Source organism: Etheostoma spectabile, chromosome 7 (genome assembly GCF_008692095.1).
Source record: "Etheostoma spectabile isolate EspeVRDwgs_2016 chromosome 7, UIUC_Espe_1.0, whole genome shotgun sequence".
Taxonomy (NCBI): domain Eukaryota; kingdom Metazoa; phylum Chordata; class Actinopteri; order Perciformes; family Percidae; genus Etheostoma; species Etheostoma spectabile.
The window spans coordinates 27,346,099-27,367,764 of NC_045739.1; the positions used below are offsets into that span (position 1 = coordinate 27,346,099).

The following is a 21,666-nucleotide window of genomic DNA, read 5'->3' on the forward strand; positions in this document are numbered from 1 at the left end:
CCCAACAAAGATGGAACAGAAGTGTGATGCCTGACTGTAGCTAAAACAGAGAGCTCAACACACAGGGTGAAAAGAGGAGCTGTAGCAATGTATGGTGTTTTTTGAAAATTAAACCATGTAAAGCTATTCTCAACGTGGTATCATGACTTTGCGTAAACATACACGCCACTTTTCCTGTTCCTGTTATGTGTACGCATTTTGAGCCATCTGTGTGTATGTCTATGCTGTATACAGCGGACGGCAGTCTGCAACGTCACAGCGTTATCAAAGCCATGTGCCGTGTTATCGCGAGGCTACGTGTTATCGCGAGGCTACGTGTTATCGCAAGGCTATGGTTGAGTTTAGGAAACGTCACACACAAGCTTGGGTAAAGAAGAAACGGTTGGGATTAGGAAAAGAACGCGGTTGGATTTAGGAAAACAACAAATATGGAAAATTGACATTACACTCAGGACATGATCACAGGTCTCCTAGGTGACAGTCCTGGGTTTTACCCATCCACCACCCTAACCAACCTCCCTACGCCGAGAAATTCACACGCTATTGCAAGGTAATGTAACTCAATGGAGGCCAACCAGCATTCATAAACACGCTAAAAAGCCAGTATGCGTCTTCATAACACGCCAATAATGCCATACGAATACGTGTCATACATACGTCAATTCATGACATCAGTCTGAGTACTGCTGACTTCCAAAAGCCTTTTAAAGCGAGCATTGCACACACCTACCGTATGCAAATACCTCACTATGTACCTGTCCCATGTAAATATCTCTTGAAACTTTTCATACCAGCAAATAATCATATAAAATCTTTGATTTCTGGTATGGAACAGTGTCACTTGGGTGTGTTTTCAGACCTCACAGCACTTATTTTGGTTTAAAATGTTAGCAATGTGTGTGTGAGAGAGAGAGAGAGAGAGAGAGAGAGAGAGACTTCTGTGTCCCCTGGGGTTCTCTCTGATGCATCAGGCGGCATATTGTCAGTGACAGCCCAAGTTATTAAGGCTAAGAGTGCTACTTGCTCTGTGGAACCGTAAACTACAGCGCTGGAGAAGCTCCCCCTGCTCCTCCATCTATCTCTATATGGTTCCCCTCTCTCCGGTGCTTCAATAATACACTGATTGATCTCTCCCCATGTCGCTTCTTTCATTATCTCAGATCCATTGATGACAGTGACACCCTTTGTCTCTCGCTCCCTACAGTGGGGTGGGGGAAAAAAAAATCAGTCTCCATCGTGGGGATGAGGCGAAAAAGATTGTTCCACTCTTTGATCTCACTCAGTCTCACTGGAAGCAATCATGTGTGCGTGTGCACATGCATGAGGTTTTGTTTGTGCGCGGGTTTGCGCGCATGCGTGCGTGTACACACATAGACAGACGGAGGTTTCAAACAGCAGCGATGGCAAACAGCAGGAGACTTTTGATAATGCACAGTGCAGAAGGGAGCTTCTTCTCGGCATCGCAACCAGACGGCCTCCACCCAAACAGATCAGCCAAATGAGAAGTGGAGCAAAGAGGAAATGTGCTCTGAGGCTGACGTTCATGTGCGTGCGTGCGCTTGCACACACACACACACACACACACACACACACACACACACACACACACACACACACACACACACACACACACACATAACTACAGTACTTTCTTCCGGAGCGCTGCTGCATTATGTTTGTGTTTTATATCATTTTATCTTGTTTGTATGTCTCACAAGAGGGCACACCGTTAACACCGTTAACTTCACGGTTTTAGGGCTGTGTATTGTATAGTGGACTAGAGCTGCTTGTATATTGGAGATGAAAAAGAGAGATGAAAGAGAAACCAGTAGCTAAAAAGGCTTGAAAGATGACTTATTAAGGATCTTTCTCCCATCCTTTCTCTCACTACATCTTCGGTCTGCCTGGTCATCATATTGGAAATGCACGCTTGAGTCATGCCCTTGGCGGTAGTGGACAACAGAGGTCTCCATGGCTCGTCTTGTTGTGTTTGCCTTGTTTTCTTTTTTGTGTGTGTTGGTTTTTTCATTTGACTGTTTCTACACTGAGGGACACAGTCCACACAGGCCTTTGGCCAGAGCACTTGTCTCTGTACGGCTCCCTATTGAAGTGTACACTGTCTGCCAAGAGTGGCAAACAGCCTTATAAGCAGAGCTTCTATAGGGTTAGTTTTGTCATGGTGTGAACAAAACACTTTGGACTAAGAGACTAGCGATGTAAGCTAAGTGATCACTTACTTACTGTGCATGTGATGCAATGAGTTAATGAAGCAAGACAACGAGCCTACAGTCACACAGTAATGGTATGTGTCCATATGGCGTCTTTTGGCGGCAGGGATCCCCCCGCTTGCCAGCGTTGCACGCTAGTGGGCTTGCCACTAGCAGTAATCAGTTTCTCTTCTCTGACCACTGACAAGCAAAGAAAACAGGCTACAACCACCGACAACCGCAATGGCTACATCTGATTGGGTCAAAGCTTGACGCGGTCTCCTCCCAGATTTCAAAACGGACCAAAATGGCGGCTCGTTTGGTAAAGGATCGCTTATTTGCCCGTCAGACGCCGCCTACCAAGAGCCTGGGTCTGTCCGAGGTTTCTTCCTAAAAGGAAGTTTTTCCTCGCCACTGTCGCACTGTTGCTTGCTCTGGAGGAATCTACTAGAACTGTTGGGTCCTTGTAAATTCTGGAGTGTGGTCTATCTGTAAAGTGTCTTGAGATAACTCTTGTTATGAATTGATACTATAAATAAAATTGAATTGAATTGAATTATTTTACGAGAATAGTTCACAGTTCATGCTGATGTTTAGCAGGTGTAATGTATACCATCTAGTTGCTTGCCGTTAAAAATTGACCCGATGGTGGCATTATATTAAAAAGTCAAGTCATCACCAAAGTTATGACAATTCATCCTGAGGGGGGCATGAATGTCTTTATCAAATGTTGTGACAAATTAATCCAAAAGTTGTCAAGATATTTTATTCAAACCTTATTATAATATAATGTCAATATTGGGGCTTGATGTCAATACGGTAGCCTTCCTCATCCGGGAACTATGACTGTTTGTATTTAACGTTGTGTCATTCCATTCAGTGAATGTCAAGATATGTAAGTGGGAAAATCAAAACTCTGACCGTCTGGTGGCACTGCATTAAAAAAAACGGGACAAGCAACATTAGTGTCTGTAAAACACGTCAAGGCAATCCATCTGACAGTTGTTTCATTGGTCACTAAACAACTCTCATAGATGCTTGAGGGAAAAACCTAGGGATCACCAAAAGATTAATTAGGATCCAGTCTCTGGTAGGGATGTAACGATATCAAAATATCACGGTACGATACAATTTCGATATTGACCTCACGGTACGGTATTTATTGCGATATTGTAGAAAAGCTCACGGTATTGTTAAATAGCTCACGATAGTGTTTGTGATGATAATAGCAAAAAAATACAGACATTTTTTCTGCTTTTGCCAGTCAACAGGCAATTCTACAGCAGAAAAGGGACGTAAATCACACGCTATGTATTCCGCGATGTACCTCGTGATTTCTTGAGCCCTTGCGCTGTTGTGTGGCATAGTTGTTGAAAATGCCTCCTTCAGGGTTTTTTGACCGGACAGGACATTCTTTGTGAGAGAATCTGCAAACTTTTCCGGATGATGAGTCGTCAGATGACTTCGCATATTGCTTGTGTTTCCCGTGTTGTATCGCAGTTTACTGTGGCAGTGCTTGCATATAGTCCATTGTCTGTCCACCACCTTCTCTCCTTTTGAGTTTTTTTTTGACACGGCGAAACCAAAATGTTTCCAGACATCTGACTTAAAAGCTGCAGGGGCTGGCACAATCTCAACTTTGGGGTTGTTGTTGTTTTCATCCTTACAAGTATCGCTGTCGGCCATGCTGGCTTGCTGTGAGCTTGTGTGGACAGCGTGCCGCGTGCAATCCGCGTGCAATCCTATTGGCTTAAGAACGGTTGGTATGACGACGCAGCGCAAAGGATCATGGTCTATGTAGTTAACAATTTTTTGTTCCGCGGGACTGTTTATTCCTCTTGCTTTTTGACGGACACCTGTCCTTTTATTATTGTAACCCAACCACGATGATATTGAGACACATTTACCACCGCGATAGCGCGATAACGTCAATATCGTTACATCCCTAGTCTCTGGGGACCATGAATGTACAAGGTTTTGTGCCAAGCCATCTTATAGCTGCTATAGTTGATATTTCAGTCTGGACCGATGTGGTGGGCCGACAGACCAAGAGACCGACAGAACAACATTGTTATCATAGTTAAACAAGCAAACTACATAGTGACTACAGATACAGTAAAGGTAATTAAAACCAGCATAGTTATTCCTGATTTTCTTTCAAACATACTAAAGGTCAACTCTGGAAACTAGGCCTGGGTAATATATCGATATTATATTGATATCGTAATCAGACTAGACTAGATATTGTCTTAAATGGTGGATATCGTAAGATTGTAATATGGCACAAGTCCGCTCCTGGTTTTAAAGGCTGCATTACAGTAAAGTGATGTCATTTCCTGAACTTAACAGACTGTTCTAGCTGTTATATTATCCACATTGCTCAAGAATATTATGATCTCTGATTTTCTCTATCTCTGGTGTGTACTGGTGATGGGCGTGTCCACTGAGCACCACTGGAGCTGACCGATTGCAGGGCAGATGGCAGTGCTAAGGGAAGCGATTGGACATGGATACTGGGCGATGAGAGGTTAATGTCATCTGTCAGTCTGCTCCATATCACCGAAAGTCGACAGGCCCCACCCACCCAGGATGAGCCTGGGCTGGCTGTGACTGTTCGTTCACCGCCCTACCCCAGCTAAGAATCCAAAAGGGGCCAGCCAAGACAAGAAAGACTCAACCTTAGCTTTATTACAGCTTTTTTGTTAAATCTTCCTCTAAGCCACAATGGGATTAGAAAGGACAATTTCAAGGTTGCTTCTCACTGTCGATGTTTTTGTCACATGCTGCAACACAGGGATCGGGGAGGAGAGGGTACCTTGAATAAATGTGATCTCACCTCTTCTAACAATAATCCATTAAAACCCACCAACAACACTGGCTGGATGCTCTGAAGATTAAAGATTGTACACACACATACTCCATCAACATAATAGGTGTGTACTATTAAAAGAAAAACACTGAGCCAGTTTTATCTCCAACATGTAACTAATGGATATTTGGTGCAGTTGGCCAACAATAGCAGGCAAGCCCGTCCGGAGCCAAGAATATATTTCTGAACGCTGAGTGCTTTGGGACACCATCTGTGTCTATTGCCAAGTGCGCTGATGATTATCACATTGACTATAATAAGCCCGCAACATTAAGCCTGCACGCAATGTGTAGCAAGACCATTCCTTTCAATTATCCGCTTTAGGAGTTGAACTTGCTATTCTGCCAAGGGTGCAGGGATAATGCCATTGTCCTTGTGGCACAGCAAGCCCAAAATAGCATCATAAAGAGTCACTTTTCCTCCAGCACCTCATCCCCCTCTGTGTTGGGTTATCGATAGGAATTGTATACTAATGGCTTGTGAATTCTGCTATTAAACATGTTGCTAAGGACAACGTTTTTTCTCTCTGTATAATTAACAAGATACAACTGGAAAAGTGGATGTTGGGAGGTTTTTTAACCAGGCTATTAACCATTTTATAGCAAAACACATGCAGCTTGTACAGACTGACCTGATGTTGAGATGCCATCCCACTAATTGGATATTAAGAGGGATGAATCTAACCTGAGGGGAGAAAAGGGTGATTGGTGACATTGATTTTCTTCATGTATATTTACATCCCAGAGTACCTCCATCCACAATTAATCTGTTGGGCTTTGCAGCCAGTAATTGTCTTCACACTGACTCCTTTTTTTTGTCGGACAGTAAACTGTGGAAATAAGAGCACCAGAGCTTGTCTCAGATGGGAAAACAGTCCACGCCTCTGAAGAAACTGGGTGTCCCTGAGATGCCAATACACTGTTGATTCTCTCTCTCTGTCTGTCACGCAGAATGAAGCACCAAACTTCTGTTACCCCGAGATGCCAAATGAACCTAACAAGGTGGTAATTAGCAGATGGCGGGGGCTTACACGCTGTTTTTTGGAGCTGCACTACTGTCAGAGAATTGCCTCATTAGACGCCCACTGACACCCCTGCTGGTGACATCTCTGCATTGCCTCCGCTCTCATTTAGGCAAAGCGCTGTGTCTATGCAAGCCCATTGTAATTTCACTGCCCATTTTCTGGGTGCCTTGGTAAACATCTTTACTGCTAGTCAATTGTTTTGGCCCCGGTGAAGCGAGGGCATGCTGGTGTGCCAAGAAGTAAGCCGAGCTGCAGGGATTCGCAGAAGACAGGTCTTTTTGCTTTAGGCAGAATGGTTCTTGTGCCAAATCCATGTAGCACTATGCCTGTTAGTTTCACCTGAGTGCTCAGTACCTAGTGTGAAAGCTTAGCATTCCAAAAAGTTGCTTCATTCAAATATTTCTCTTTTTGTGTTTATCATGTTCTCGCTCTCTATCGAAATTATAGCTCGTGCCATGTTTCATTTAGTATTTATTTCATAATAGTGGTGCTGAAGTGCACAAATTTTATTTTGTGTTGCCAAGAGATATTTAGCTTGTCTGCTGAAACGAGAAGGGCATTAGACACGTCTGTACACTGTAGATGTCAAATGACATTTGATAAAATGCTTCAAGGCTTGTCAGAGGACCGCAGGAAACGTGACTGAGTGTAAGGGTGGAGGAGATCTGTGAGGTATTGTGGTGAGAGTCCATGGAGAGATTTGTAGGAGCTGTTGGAGGATGGGAGTGATATGCTGTCAGGAGTCTGCTAAGGGCCTTGGTGGGCAGTCCAGCCAGGACACCATTGCAGTAGTCCAGTTGGGAGGTGATGAAGGCATGGATGAGTGTCTCAGGTACTGAATATGTGAGTGAAGGCCAGAGTTCTTGAGATGTTTCTGAGGTGGTGGAAAACAGACTTAGTGATTTTTTTTTAGATGTCGGACCGTAAGGAGAGAGTGGCGTCCAGGAGGATGCTCACCTCAGGAGACTGGGAAATGGAGCAGCCATCCACAACCAGGGCCAGGTCTCCAAATTTCCTGAGCAGTGGTGCAGGGGCCACCACCATTAGTTCTGTCTTATTACTGTTGAGTTTGAGTAGGTTTGTGGTCATCCATGATCAAAGTTCCTGCAGGCAGTTGACAAGTTGTGTAGGTGGGAGCTGGGAGGTGGGGTTTGTGCTGATATAAAGTTGGGTGTCATCGACGTAGCAGTGGAAGTTAACCCTCAAAGACCTAAGGTCATTTTTACAGTTCACTGTCCGTCTGGTTTTATTTTCTAAAAAAAGCTTGTAAAACATCAACCCTGTTGTCTACAGTCAAGATATGAACATCATTTCATGGTGGGACATGGATGTTGAAGCTGGGCAGCCGATTCTCTTTCCAGGATTTTGCTGAGAAAGGGAGGTTGGAGATTGGACAAAAGTTGTTGGGGTCGTCTAGGTCGAAGCATGGCTTTTTGAAAGTGAGGATGACTGCTGCCATTTTTCATTAGGCTCCAAGCACTGCTCTGCCCAAGTTTGCTGTAAATACGGCAAAAGGACAAAAAACAAAAACTCCTTTGACTGTGTGCATTACAGCAGAAAAGTTTAGTTAAAAACAGTGGTCCATGTTGAAAAACCTGCTTTATGATAGTAGAAGGACTGAAGCTCCTGTTTCGGCTGAAATATAAATTGTCTCTCAAAGAAATACTTTTTGCGAAGTGCTTCAGTGGTTTTGACATCAGTTACAGAAAATGACAGATGGTGAGGTGAGCTGAGAGTAGCACTTTCCCATGGCAGATCCCAAAATCTAAGTGGGGAAAGGATGATGGGCTGTAGCATGTGCTTTATTTCAGTTTCAATGGCTATACAGTATGTGTGATAGAGAGAGACGGTGGTTTTTTTGTAAGTACAGTTCACTCTCTACTTAGATTCTTACATAGAGTCTTAATTTTGGATCTAAGTAAGGCATTTTGTCTTTTCTCCTCTCCCTCCTTATGTGTAAATACTCCAATGTTAAAGCCCGAGCTAGGGCTTGGTTGCTATTTGCTTTTATCAAGACTGATTTATCGGGTAGAACACAGGCAGAGAGGGTCTGCGGTGGAGGCAGCGACAGGTAGATGCACACATCACTTGAAAGCAAAGGCTTGTAAAATGAAAGAAAACAAAAGGTCAGGCGGCTAGCAGTGGCAGAAAGAAAACGGGAAAAGGCAGGGAAGGCCGGCAGGTACTCAGAAAATGATCTCAAACCTAGGTGTGAGGAGCCCTGTGGGGATCTGCCAGAGCTGATGAGTCTTCACAGCGAGCGAGGCAAACACACTCAGTCATGGAGCGATAGAATAATGATGGAAGGACAGGAGGAGATAGGCGGGGTGAGTTTCCACGTGTGTTCCCATGCATCACCCTCTCTCCCTCCCTCCACTGTGCCCTCCCTTGCTCCCTCTGTTTTTAATGATTCACCATCCTTGAACTGCAGCCCCCCCCCACCCCCATGAGAGAGTGTCTAATAGCCAGATGACAAGGCACAAAGGCTTCCATTGTGTGCTGCATGCCTTGTACTACCAGCCAGGCAGGCCAGTGATGCGCTGCCTTGTAACCTCCCTCCCTTTCTTTCTCTCCCCGTCTCTCTCTGGATATATGATGTGGCACGCTAACACAACCTGACATGCGGGCCACAAAGACAACCCTGTTAGAAGCACTTGAGTGGGAGTTTGCTTTGGGCAGGGGAGGGGATTTGCATGCGTGTTTTGTTTTTGTCAGTCTATGTGTGTATTTGAGAAAGATTGGTTTTGCTGACCCAGTGGGGTAGCTACCCTTAGATGCAGGAATCCTGTGGTAACAATTAGCTCAATCCATTGTCCGTACGGAAACTAGCTGATCTTTGAAGGCAGTGTGTGAAAGGCAAATCCAAACATGAAAGAATGTGCGCTCCCATTCCCTATAACATGGGAACCGGCCTGACCCGGTAGGGGAGGGAACGGGTTGTTTATTGTTTGTGTGTGTGTGTGTGTGTGTGTGTGTGTGTGTGTGTGTGTGTGTGTTTCATGTGTCATAGCTTCTGGGAACATGGACCGCAGGCTTGTGGCTTTCCAGTTGCACAGCGTAGCCAGACCCAGCTTTTGTTTCCTTGACCCACATTCCTCACATTCATTGTGCCAGTAAAAAGTCTACAGAGTTACATAATGGAGAGCCATGCTTCCCTTGGCCCTGGCCCTCACTCGCACCTCTGTCATGCTGCAGTGACTGGACTGTTAACAACTTAAGTGAAGCAGCAGGCACACTCGAAAGCCTCTGAATTCCATAATCACTTGAAATTATAAGCTTGTGTGTGCGCCTGCAGAGCTAAAGTATTGAGTTGTGTAAGCAAGAAACTCAAAAATCTTTTAATGAAAATATTTTTTTAACACCACTTTTTGGGGGATGCTAAAAGGGGGTCCACCGCCTCATCCAGGCTACATATTGCTGCTGATCTGCAGTCCCAGCGGTAGTTTATCCGCTTCTGGGAATAATAGTAGAACTTTATTTCATTTAGAATATTTGAATTGAATTTGGCAAGAGAGTGCTTTTTACTCCCCGGCAGCCAAGCCAATACTTCCTGCTGAAAACATAAAGAATGCTGTTCAAGTTTCAGAGTAGAATTCTGTGAGTGAGTGTGGAATGTGTGAGATGCTCCTCACTTTTAAAATGGTCTACTCTGGGAATATTTCTCTTTGTTACAAAGCAGAATGATTATGTTTTATTCCTTTTCTTTCTGCAAACGCTTAAATAAAATAGTTTGAACCCTGCCACTCGTTGGAAAGACAGAATCCTGTGTGTGTGTGTGTGTCCAAACTGTGTAGTATGATAAAATATCATCAGATTAGGAGAATGGGAAAGGCCTATACTAGTAATCTGTGTACTCTGTGTCTTGCTTGGGAGAGAGGTGTATTATGTTACTGACTGACGTTTCTCACAGTAGCTCAATGCCAATCTCACAGCCTGGCTTCTGCTTGATTCTGCTGCCATTTTCTTATATACGGAATCTAAACTTTTGCATTGAACAAGTAGATGTAGGACATGGAATTACATTTTTATCAGACACCTTACAGATATCGTTCCATGTTGCTGCGATAATTGTCAGAACAACGGTATTAATGTAATTGCGTGATGTAGATAGTGGACACACACAGCGTCCACACCCTCGATCAGCTGCCTGAGGTTAATTGCGTGCCCCCTTGCTCAACAGCTCCCAGGACTCGGTGCCAGTCATTGATGCCCGCGGTGTAACTAAGGCCATATTTAAGGCACTTCTGCGCGTCCCTTCCTGCCCCACACACAGCTGGAGTCCACACAGAGGAAGAGTGCTGCTCTAGCAAACACAAAGGAATCCTACTCTCTGCTTTTTCTTTCTCGATTTATCTCTACGTTACTTCTCTCTGCAACTGTCCTTATTTTTACTAAGGTCTATATAAAAGAGACTTCAGATACAGTATTAGGGGACCACTAAGGTCTATGTAAAAGAGACTTCAGATACAGTATTAGGGGACCACTAAGGTCTATGTAAAAGAGACTTTAGACACAGTATTAGGGGACCACTAAGGTCTATATAAAAGAGACTTCAGAGACAGTATTAGAGGACCACTAAGGTCTATATAAAGAGACTTCAGATACAGTATTAGAGGACCACTAAGGTCTATATAAAGAGACTTCAGATACAGTATTAGGGGACCACTAAGGTCTATATAAAGAGACTTCAGATACAGTATTAGGGGACCACTAAGGTCTATATAAAGAGACTTCAGATACAGTATTAGGGGACAACTAAGGTCTATATAAAAGAGACTTCAGATACAGTATTAGGAACCACTAAGGTCTATATAAAAGAGACTTCAGATACAGTATTAGGGGACCACCAAGGTCTATATAAAAGAGACTTCAGATACAGTATTAGGGGACCACTAAGGTCTATATAAAAGCATCAGAAGAGCACCATGTCATGGGAAATTTTAAAATGTAGTGTATTCTTTTTTTGGGCCACCTTAATATATGTTCATTTATCCCAAGTAATATTGTAATCGCCATATTCAACAGTGTTTTTTCAAATTGCATATTTTCCTCATATGGTGCAGCCATGGCGTCTATTCCTCACTGGTACGAGTAATCGCTGTCCGGATCCGGGGTTCGTTGCACATACCGTTGTCCGTCGGAGGAGTGGGCTGTAGCTTGTTAGGAATATTACATTTTGGAATGTCTTTTTGATTGTCTCTTAATCAAATCATCAGAGAAGGTGTTTTGGAAATGAGCGCCATGCGGACGCTCTCATACGTGATTTAAGTGTCGGACTGACCCACGATTTGTCGTTTGCTTCCCTCTAGGTAAGGTGTTGAACACAGATTTGCGTCACTACCTCAGCCTTCAGTTTCAGAAGGGCTCCCTGGACCACAAGCTCCAGCAGGTGATCAGGGACAACCTGTACCTGCGCACCATTCCCTGTGAGTATAGCCTGTACACTACAGTACACTACACTATTTTTTTACTCGCCTGCATTTTCCTGTCTTGCTCATCCTTTTTTTGGAATTCAGTTTTTATTTTTTTAAAAATTTTACAGTCTTGGTACATGCACGGGTCAGCGTTTAGTTTTTCTTTTCACTTGTCCAGTCAAATCATTCAACAAGCATTCTCCATCAGAGGGCAAGAAATCGACTACATCATTTATGACACGATGATGCCCAAACAGCCGAGCAGGTTGATTTATTTACTAGCCCAACGTTGCGTTTCACTTGCCCCGGGTCATTGGGCAACCCTTATTTTGAACCCTGTAAATGGTACACATAGTTCGTTTCAGGATAAGGAGCATGTACCAAACACATGTCATGGAGACAGACTCCAAAAGTTTAGTCCAAGGCCTATATATGTATATATGTATATATGTATGTATATATATATATTGATGGAAGGGAATGCATTAAATGTGAATTGTTGTCTGACTTATCGTCCACCTTTATCCCTGAACCTGTCTCAAGGGGATCATCTTTGTTTGGTACAGGTCATCGCAAAAATCACTCTATAATCATTTTCATTTTTTAAGCTTTATTATTAGTCAATGAAAATGAGAATAGGTATACAAACATGATCATTCCCTTCAATATTGGAAATCCTATTGCAATCGCAATGTCAGTCAACATAATCGCAAATAGATGTTTTCCTTATATCATGAAACCCTAACCAAGGCACATAACCCCCACATAACCCCCCATCATCACATACCCTTCCAAAGGCCAAGGGAACTTCATCAGGATGCATAGAATCCCGATCCATGAAAAAACTGGCCTTTAAAAATAAAAACCTGCCTGCCTTAATGGGAATTTAACATAGGGGTGTGTATACTTATGCCCCCTGTATTTTAAGGAAGAACATTTATTTATATACAATACATTATTCATTCACAAAGAAAATTGGTGTCCTTAAAGGTCGGATTTCTCCTCATTTTTTATTTAAGGCATTAAGATCAATTCCCAAAAGATGATTTTTTTTGTTCCCCTTTTTAGTCAACTCAAGCAGGGTTTCCTGTACTCATGAGCAGAACTGTATGGACCTAACATAATTCTAAAAATACAAGTAAAAACAGTTTGGTGTGGCCGGGCACCTTTAAAAATAAATAAATAAAACAAAACCCCCTTTACAATTTTCCACATAATTCCATCCATTCCTCCTCAACACCACTCCACCGGATCTTTGCTGTTCTCTTCATAATCTCAACATAATTAGTAAAAGCACTCAATTATAGGCTTAGCATAACCCTGAGTAGACATTGATACGGAAGGCTAACACTACCTACCATGAGTGAAATATGCTTTAAGACTGCAGGGCCTGTACAAAAGAAACCACATTGGAATTGAGTGGAATGACACACTCTCAGTTTTTATGTTCAACAAAAATGAGTTTTGAGACTGAATATTTGAGGTATTGACTTAAGAGAGTCTTTTTATTTTTGGTTTCTGATTTCTGTCATACCCCGGCTATCTGGCAGTTAAAGGTGTGGAAGAGTGCTGCTAACCTTTTCCTCCATTTTCTCTTCAACTTCTCCACCTGAATCTTTTTTCCTTTTCTGTACGAGTCCGCTCCGCTGCTCCTCCTCTTAAAATAATGGAATAAATAACCCGGACAGAACGATTTTGTTTTACTACCCGAGTGATTTCCGAGTGACGTCGAGGCCAAAACGGCAGGAATGAAAGAGCAGCTGCCATTTTGTGGGACGCACAGCCGAGTTAAAAATCACTTTCGCTGCTCCAGATATGGTTTATTATCTGTGTAACTCTCAGCTGGCATTTCCAAAGCTCTCCTTTCTGATATTTTGCATGGAGGAATAGTCATTTTAAAAACATCATTATAAAGTTGCATTTAATGCTCAAATGAAGTAGTTTTACACTATTCAACAATAAGGACATCATCATCTTCAGCTTTCATTGAATTTTTAAGTTTGTTCCAAATGAAGCCTTCATTCATTCATCTTGCTGAGTGAATCTGCCCAAAAAATACATGCCATTCATCCATCCATTCAACCTTTATTTATTCTCGAGAGATCACTGCGGGGCAACCATCATTTACAATGTCATCGAGTCAAATTACAAAGACAAATACAGAACAACAAAACAGAAAGTACAATCATTAGACATAGAATTGAAAAATAGGGATGCACTGAATCCAGATTTTTGGGCTCCAGCCAAATACAGAGGGGGGGCGACCACCATTCAACCCCAAAATAACCATTCCAATGAGTCCAAAGCTGCTCAGTTAAGGTAAATTAAACTAGAAAATAAGGCTGCACAATTATGACCAAAATAATAATCACAATTATTTTGATCAATACTGTAATCACGATTAATTATCATGATTATTGGTTGATTTTAACCAAGCCATATTTTGCTGTCACGTAGGCTATTTATAACTGCTTTCACATCCATATTATGCCACATTCTTCTTATGTTGAAGTTGTATGTTGTATACAGTTGCAACACATGTAAATGAAAAATAGCTACCTGAAATAAATACCAATTGGATTTTTTATTTTTTTATGTATCTCTAAGAAAGCTCCTTCACTTGTTTTCACCCATAACTGATTAAAAGAGTTAGGGAGAGAGGTGGGGGGTGCGATGAACGTACTCAAAATGACAGCTGACTCATTATGGATGGGTCCAGCACGGGTCGAACTACGGGTCAGCGGAGTTACACACGTTGTGTGTATGAAATGCCTGTATCGTCACTGCGCTGCATTTTTATGAACTATGATATTCTGGCCATGGGTCACATCTCTTGCCCAGGTCCAGCAGCTCCGTCTCACACGCTATTACTCTACGAACGGAAATTAGTTGCATTCAATAACTTCTTCTGTGTTTCCGCCGTGGCGGCCGCAATAGCAGAGTTACCAGTGGAAACACTGGTACAAGTACAGGCTTGCCTCTCATGCTTAACAATATACAACAATTAAAACTGTAGACAAATGTCAAAAGTGGAGACCGGCGCCGCTGTGTGGAGGGACAGCGCGGAGAGTAAGAGGAGAGAAAGTGTAAGAGGAGAGATCCAAACACAGGCACGGCTTTACAGAAGAAATGGGTCATATAACGCAAAATTAAACCATATCCATATAAACAACATTGCTTAGTTTGTGGAGAGGCAGTGGATTTGAAGGACACTATGTGCACCAGTGCAACCTAGGAAAAATGTTACTCGCACCCTGGAGCCCTGTGAGCTAACAGATGCTAACTAGCACCGCCACCGACTAGCACTGCTCACTGCTGTTGTCTGAAAAACAACACAGACGGGACACAATGTTGCGTTTTCTGGTAAACTGGTAAACCTTGAGACCGACGTATGAACGACTGCTGTCTGTTGAATTTGCCTCATGTTACTCTGTCCTCCGTGACGGTCTACATCTAGAAACCAAATTCTTTGGCTAAATCCTGGTTCTTCACAACCCTACCTACAGCACCTTTTAGGAGTAGTATGAAAGACGGAAAATCTGTGTTGGGAGGCATGTTGGGGTGTTGGATGGGTCAAACAACATGTGACTAGATACTTTACAAATTAAGATTTTTGAACACGGAATATGTAATTTCTAAAATTTGATATTTTATTTACAAATGTACCAAGCCAACAATAGAACGGCCAGCTGAAATGATTAGACCATTAAATACTTGATTGATTGACAGAACGCTTTGGATCGTTTCCAGTTTCTAAAATGTGAGGGTTTTTTTCTGCATTGAGTACTTTTACTTTTAATACTTTAAGTACATTTTCCTAATCACACTTACATACTTTTACTTAAGTAACATTTTCAATGCAGGACTTTCACTTGAAACATAGTATTTTTACAGTGTAATTAAAAGGATCTGAATACTACGTAAAGGATCTGAACACTTCTTCCACCACTGCATGCAGCGCATTGCAGTCTGGCTAGCAGTCTGAGTAGCTCAGCATATGTCCCTTGTCCACTCTGCTCATGCCAGCCCTTGCCAGTGGCTCATCACAGCGCTCTGTGCCACGGCGGCCACGCGAGGAGCCCAAACAGCCACTACAGCCTGACGCCTGTGCTCATTACAGCCGCCCAAATGGTATTTCAGAGTTAGAGAAGCGTGACTTCCTTCTTGCTCGACACACAGCGAGGCTTCATTAGGTGTCTCCGCTGCATCCCAAAAAAATAAATAAAACAGATGACAGGAGCTCATGGCAGTGCCAGGGGCCAAGGGCACCACCAAATCCTCCCCCCCCCTCCCCCCCTCCCCCCCACCACCCCACCGTCACCACCACCACCAAATCTCTTTTTTTCGGCTCCACAAGTCTCAATTCCAGATAAAAAGAAAAATAGAAAGGACATTGTAAATGTAAAAAAGTGCCCCAGGTTTTCAATCCTAGCAATTTTCTTTGAAGAAGATTAAAGAAGGTCCCTTTTAAGTTCTTAAGCCACTGAGACAATAGACAGATACATTTTTGCATTGATGTAGCTCATCACTGACTCTTCCTACTATAGAGGGATAAAAAGTGAACCGTGAAGCCTATTGAATCAAGTTTTTTCCTTCTGTATTTCATATAAAGATTGCAATAAGTCACAGTGGTTGATACATTATAAATGCAGACATCAAGTAATAAATGGGAATGAACGAAGCATCCTGTCTTCGTCGTCTCCAACCTCGTGCTCTGTTTTGCTTATTTATAATGTCCTTTGTGATGTAATCTCCCCATGTTGCAAAATTGATTCTTACTTGTCCTGTAGTAATAAAAGCTAGCAATTAGTGCTGCACGATATGAGGAGGATATGTGATTGATTATTTTTGACTGATATTGCGATTGCGATGTGATTCACGGTATTGGAGGAAATCATAATTGTTGTATCATTATTCCTGATTTTAATTTTAAAATGATAAAATTAAAAAAGCAATTTTTTTTTTCTTTGGTCTGTAGGTAGGGCAGGGCGATATGGAGAAAATATCACACTAGTGTTGATCAACCTAAGCTCCGGACACAGCGACGGTGGCTCTACAAAATAGTCTCAGGAAGGAACTTGTTCTGGTCGAACGTTAGCACCCCGCAAAAGAAAATGCCACATACAATATTAAATTAAGTTAACTGTTCACTTCAGTAACGTGTGCTATTTAAAGCTACTGTGCGTAGTTTCTGTCTCCCCCATGAGGAATTCTAAGCAATCTTCTGAACATAGTCATGCTGAGAAATCCAGAGAGAGTTGTGTGGAGCTGCTAGTTTTCATTAGCTTTGTAGCAACTTATTTGGCAATGGCTTGAATGGAACGGACCTTCATTAATATTAAAAAGTTACACACTAAAGCTTTTATTAGTCTTAGGTAGTACCAACATACATTCTGCACTTGTGTACTGACATTGCGAGACAACTTTTAACCTCAACGTTGTAACGTTTTAATATCACAACATCTAATGGGATGAGATCTCTTCACACCTGTAACAGTTAGATGTAAGGGTACAAAAATCACATGTGCCATTTTCAGGCTCTGGTTACAGCAAAACTCGAGACATCAGATGATCAAACAAAATGATGACAAAAACAATTACAAAGGCACACAACGGTGGAATTCTTACCATAAGGGTGCTAAGACTGCCCCAGCTTATATTAGAATCTTCAGGTAAGGTAGCTGAATAAACAGTAAAAAGTTAAATTACCACATTTCCCTGTTCTTTCTTCCGAAAAACGGGCCCATATTTCATCCTTTTGTGGCTTTGCTGGTCACCCGATTGCTCTATTTGATGGAATTAAAGATTGTCTCTGCAACAGACTAAGCCGTTTCAGATGTGATGGTTCATCCTGCAGTCAGGACGGATGTGTTGACACAAAGAAAATGAAGAACTTTCCTATTAGACTTCCTAGAAAACGCTGAGTTAAATTCCCCCGGGCCTGCAGATGAGATAAGACGTGCCAGATAGCAGAGCGGTTCAGCTGAGGTATCGTTAATAGCCCTGATTACATCTAAGATGACGCTAAGCAGAGTCGGCATGTTAGGGAGCGTAAAACCATTTTCATAACAATATGTTTTCAATGTGTCATAGATGAGCGCATCAGCAAGGGAAAACAGCAGTTATGCTAGATTATTATTTAATGACTAACTTTGGCATGAACTGGAATGCAGTATAGAGCTTCACTTTTTGATTTAGTTGAAAAAGAAGAAAGGTAAACCATATTAAAAAGAAGGAGAACAAGGAGAGAAAAAAATAGAAGTTGGAAGTAGAACTGGGAAAATCAGACATCACAATATTTTTGACCGAAGACATAGATGTCAATATTGCGACAATATTGTAACGTTGAGAATTGGTGCTTTCGCAAAATATCTCCACATCTAAACTTACCCTGTAACAATATTACCATTCTTCAAAATCCAAGAAAATATCTAGTCTCATATCAGGATATTGATATAATCAAAGCCCAACCCTAGTTGGAAGTCATTTTGCAATTGGTGCTTCAACATCGTTTCTGACATGAAGTAACAGACCCAGACCATTGGCACTGGTATGAGGCATACAATACACTGTAAAAAAATAAATAACTGATTCATATCTGGGAGAGTTCAGCCTTGGTTTATGAACGTGGAAAAATCTTTCCCCAATGTTAGAAACAGGTACTAAGGCTGAATCCCATTCCTTCCCCTTACCCCTACCCCTTGGCCCTTCCCCTACCTTTTGCGCGTTCACGCGGCACCTAGTGCCGGTCCAATACGTATTACGAGCTAGGGGTAGGGCATGGATCAAGGGCTGTATACCCCTACGGATCTAGTGTGGACGCGACCTCACTAGAAAACACACAGGCAGTGTGTGGCTGCTGCGTCAACCAGAGAGACACATGAATGTAAGTACTTTCAGGTTTAAATAATTGATTAAAAAGTTACGACAGTCTTGTTTTGTGGTCTATGCAGTCCTGTACATGTGTACCCATGTTCCTAACTGAAACTTTTTAAAAATCGCTAGCTTGCAATGCTAACGCTAATCGCTAACGCTAACGTTGAACAGTCCCACATATTTCTGCCTTGAATGGACTGTATAGATCGCATAGATTGTATAGCTAGATATATATTAACGGTCTATGATACATCGCTACGTGCTTAACATATACCGCCCTGTCTCACACAGGAGGACACAGCAGCTGATCCAGGTTGGGGCTGCAAACGAGCAGACTTTCCTAATTCATATGTTCATGTTGTACCCATTCATTATTGCATTGGTAGCCTACTATTATTGTAATAATATTTAATTAATTCCTGTTCATTGTTCATGCACTTGTTATATTGTTGTTGGTTTTGATATGGGACACTGATGATATGTGAGGGGGGGTTACTGGCCAAAAGGCTCCAGACTGGTCTGGAATATCAGAGCAGCTGTAGCTACAACAGTGTAGTGTGTGTGTAGTTTGTTTGTGGTCTTGTGTGTATTTTTTTAGTTTTACACATATGAGTGCCTTTTATTGTGTGCGACATGTTAGTTATGGTTCTAATAGTTCTGTAACATTTTTTTATGTAACGTTTTTGCCTGTTATGTTCAATTTATCACCAATAAAGACAGATTTTTGTCAACAAAATGTTTTTGTGAACATCAATGACATTCAAAACGGTGATAACTGAAACAGATATACACACACCATGTATACAGGGTGTATATGTATGTATATGTACACATGATGCATGTGTATACACATTTGTATTGCAAACAGACCTAAGTACTACACAGATAAGTACTCTGCACTACCAAAGTGAACCTAAAATAACTATAAAATATATAACACTGTTGTCCAAACCCACACAATCAACAGACCTAGACGGCATCTTGGAGGTTTGTGATCAATACTGTATGGTGATGTCACCAAGTGGTGTCCCAATTCATAGGGGTATGTTTTCACCCCTTACCCCTACCCCTTGGTTTCAAGGGCCAAGGGGTAGGGGTAAGGGCCAAGGGGTAGGGGTAAGGGGAAGGAATGGGATTCAGCCTAAGGCTGTAACTTCTACTTCAATGGGAAATAAGTACTTTCACAAGGAAGATGCTGTAGGGGCATTCACAAGTTAATTTTTTAGTTTATTGCGAATTTGGATGTCCTAGGAAAAGGTCTGGCAAGAATGGAACTTAAGTAGCAGTTATACATTTATGTGAATGAATATATTCCACTGTATCGCCATGAAACGCTGCTGTGTGTAGGATTTAAAGGAAAAATTGCCTTGTGAATGCATGGCAGATGTAAAAGTCATAGAATGAATCAACAAATATGCAGTAGTTCAACACTGACGTTAGATTTCATCCATTCATGTGCTTGGTGCACAACTTACTAAAACCGTCTTCTCCTCGCTTATGTGTAGCATTAATATTGTATTTAATAATAAATAATAAAAACGGAGCGGCCACTCACAGAAGACCAAGTAAAAGTGTGTAATTAAAATTCTGTTCATTATCATTATCATCAGTTACACTTCTTCAGTATTCTGACAGCTGTGCTGCTGTGGAGGAGATGTTGTTTTTTCTCTGTTTCATATTTTAATAATATATGAATATTCATGAATTTACAGCTTTGTGGTCCCAGCTCTGTTGACTGTTCACGATGTAGACACAAGTTCACCCCTGAGTTTTTGGACTCAAATCATATCATATATCCCTTTGGGCATGTTGGATACGGTGTCACCAGCTCCCCCACCCCTCCTTTCCACAGGGTTTCCGCAGGGTCTTAAAAGCTCTAAAATTTCAAAATCTAAATTAAAGGCTTGAAAAAGTCTTAAATTCAAGGAATTGTTGTGTTGTAAAACTTTTAACAGGTCTTTTCCTTTGTCCATGTAACGCTACATCAAATGCTCAGTGAAATGCTCCTGCTTCGCTTTAGAATGTGTTTTTTTATTTCATTTCCTCTGTGTTGTAGTTCTTTCGCTAGTCCAAATATAATTTGCTGACTACAAATTAGATATTCACCAGTTCTATAATGCAAATCAGGAAATTGGGGAATTGTTTGAGACTCTATGTGACTTTTTTTTTTGTTACAGCGCCCATATTATGCTAATTTTCGAAATTCATAATTGTATTTTGAGGTTGCACCAGAATAGGTTTACTTGGTTTCATTTTCAAAAAAATACCATATTTTTGTGGTACTTTACATTGCGTTTAGGTCTCTGTTTAAGCTACAGAGTGAGACATCTCACTTCAATACTATTACTATTACTATAACTATTGTTGGGAGTCATCGTTTTCATAATATGGGTATTTTAATGTAGTGATATAGGTTTTAAATTTCTTTCACAATAATCTGAAAAAAATCTGAAAAAATCTTAAATTTGACTTGGTGAAACCTGCAGAAGCCCTGCCCCCCAGTTAATGGCACATTCCACTTGTTTGGACGTTCCCTCTGTCTTAAACTGCGACATTGTTGGCAGGTACCACCCGGCAGCCCAGAGAGGGGGAAGTTCCTGGAGTGGACTACAATTTCATCAGCGTGGGGGAGTTCCGTGACCTGGAAGAAAGCGGACTGCTGCTAGAAAGTGGAACCTATGATGGTACGTCTCAGTGCATCACATACTATAATCCTTACACTGTATATGGGGTTGTACAGTATGGACAGTTTAATTTAAAGTAGGAAAAAGAACGAGTTGGAAAAACTCAAAGTTGGTATGGTTTATTGTCTGATAATTTGTCAGATATATGTCTACCTGGATTAACTCTTCCTGTATTGCACCTGAAAGTGCAGAAAGTTAAATAGAGTTCACTTTGAAGACTTAGCTTTTCAGGTGTTCTCAATCCGCTTGTTTGGACCTGATCAGCTTTCACTAAAAACCTGAATGAACCCAGCAAAACAGACAAATGCACCACAGCTTACAAGATACTCCCCAAACAAGTTGTGAAAGCAGCCTTAAAGCTCATGTTCCAGGTTTAATTTTGCAACGAATTTGTGCAATTTGCTTGTTGGTAATAAATATTTGGTCTGTTATCCATTGTATTTGATGGTGTTGGATATCGCAAAATTGAATATAATACAAAGAGTAGGCAATATTTTACAGTGTTTTCTTTTTTTGCCCACAATGCATTGTATGACGTCACGTTGGGGAGATAACAGAGCAGCCTGCGTTGTCTTTGCCACTGGTCTGGCCT

General features: G+C 41.7%; 1 protein-coding gene and 1 long non-coding RNA gene across 5 annotated transcripts in view; both read left to right on the forward strand.

Moving 5' to 3' along the window:
• Positions 1 to 21,666, forward strand: part of magi3a (membrane associated guanylate kinase, WW and PDZ domain containing 3a) — a 195,290-nt gene that overhangs the window by 106,477 nt on the left and 67,147 nt on the right. For all 4 annotated transcript variants that reach the window (XM_032519894.1, XM_032519893.1, XM_032519891.1 and 1 more), the window contains exons 2-3: positions 11,410 to 11,526; positions 20,955 to 21,074. In XM_032519894.1, coding sequence (XP_032375785.1) covers positions 11,410 to 11,526; positions 20,955 to 21,074 — 237 coding nt within the window. The remainder of the gene's footprint in view (positions 1 to 11,409; positions 11,527 to 20,954; positions 21,075 to 21,666) is intronic.
• Positions 127 to 397, forward strand: LOC116691982 (uncharacterized). The gene is made up of 2 exons (XR_004332604.1): positions 127 to 317; positions 363 to 397. It is a non-coding gene; the product is annotated as an uncharacterized LOC116691982 (long non-coding RNA).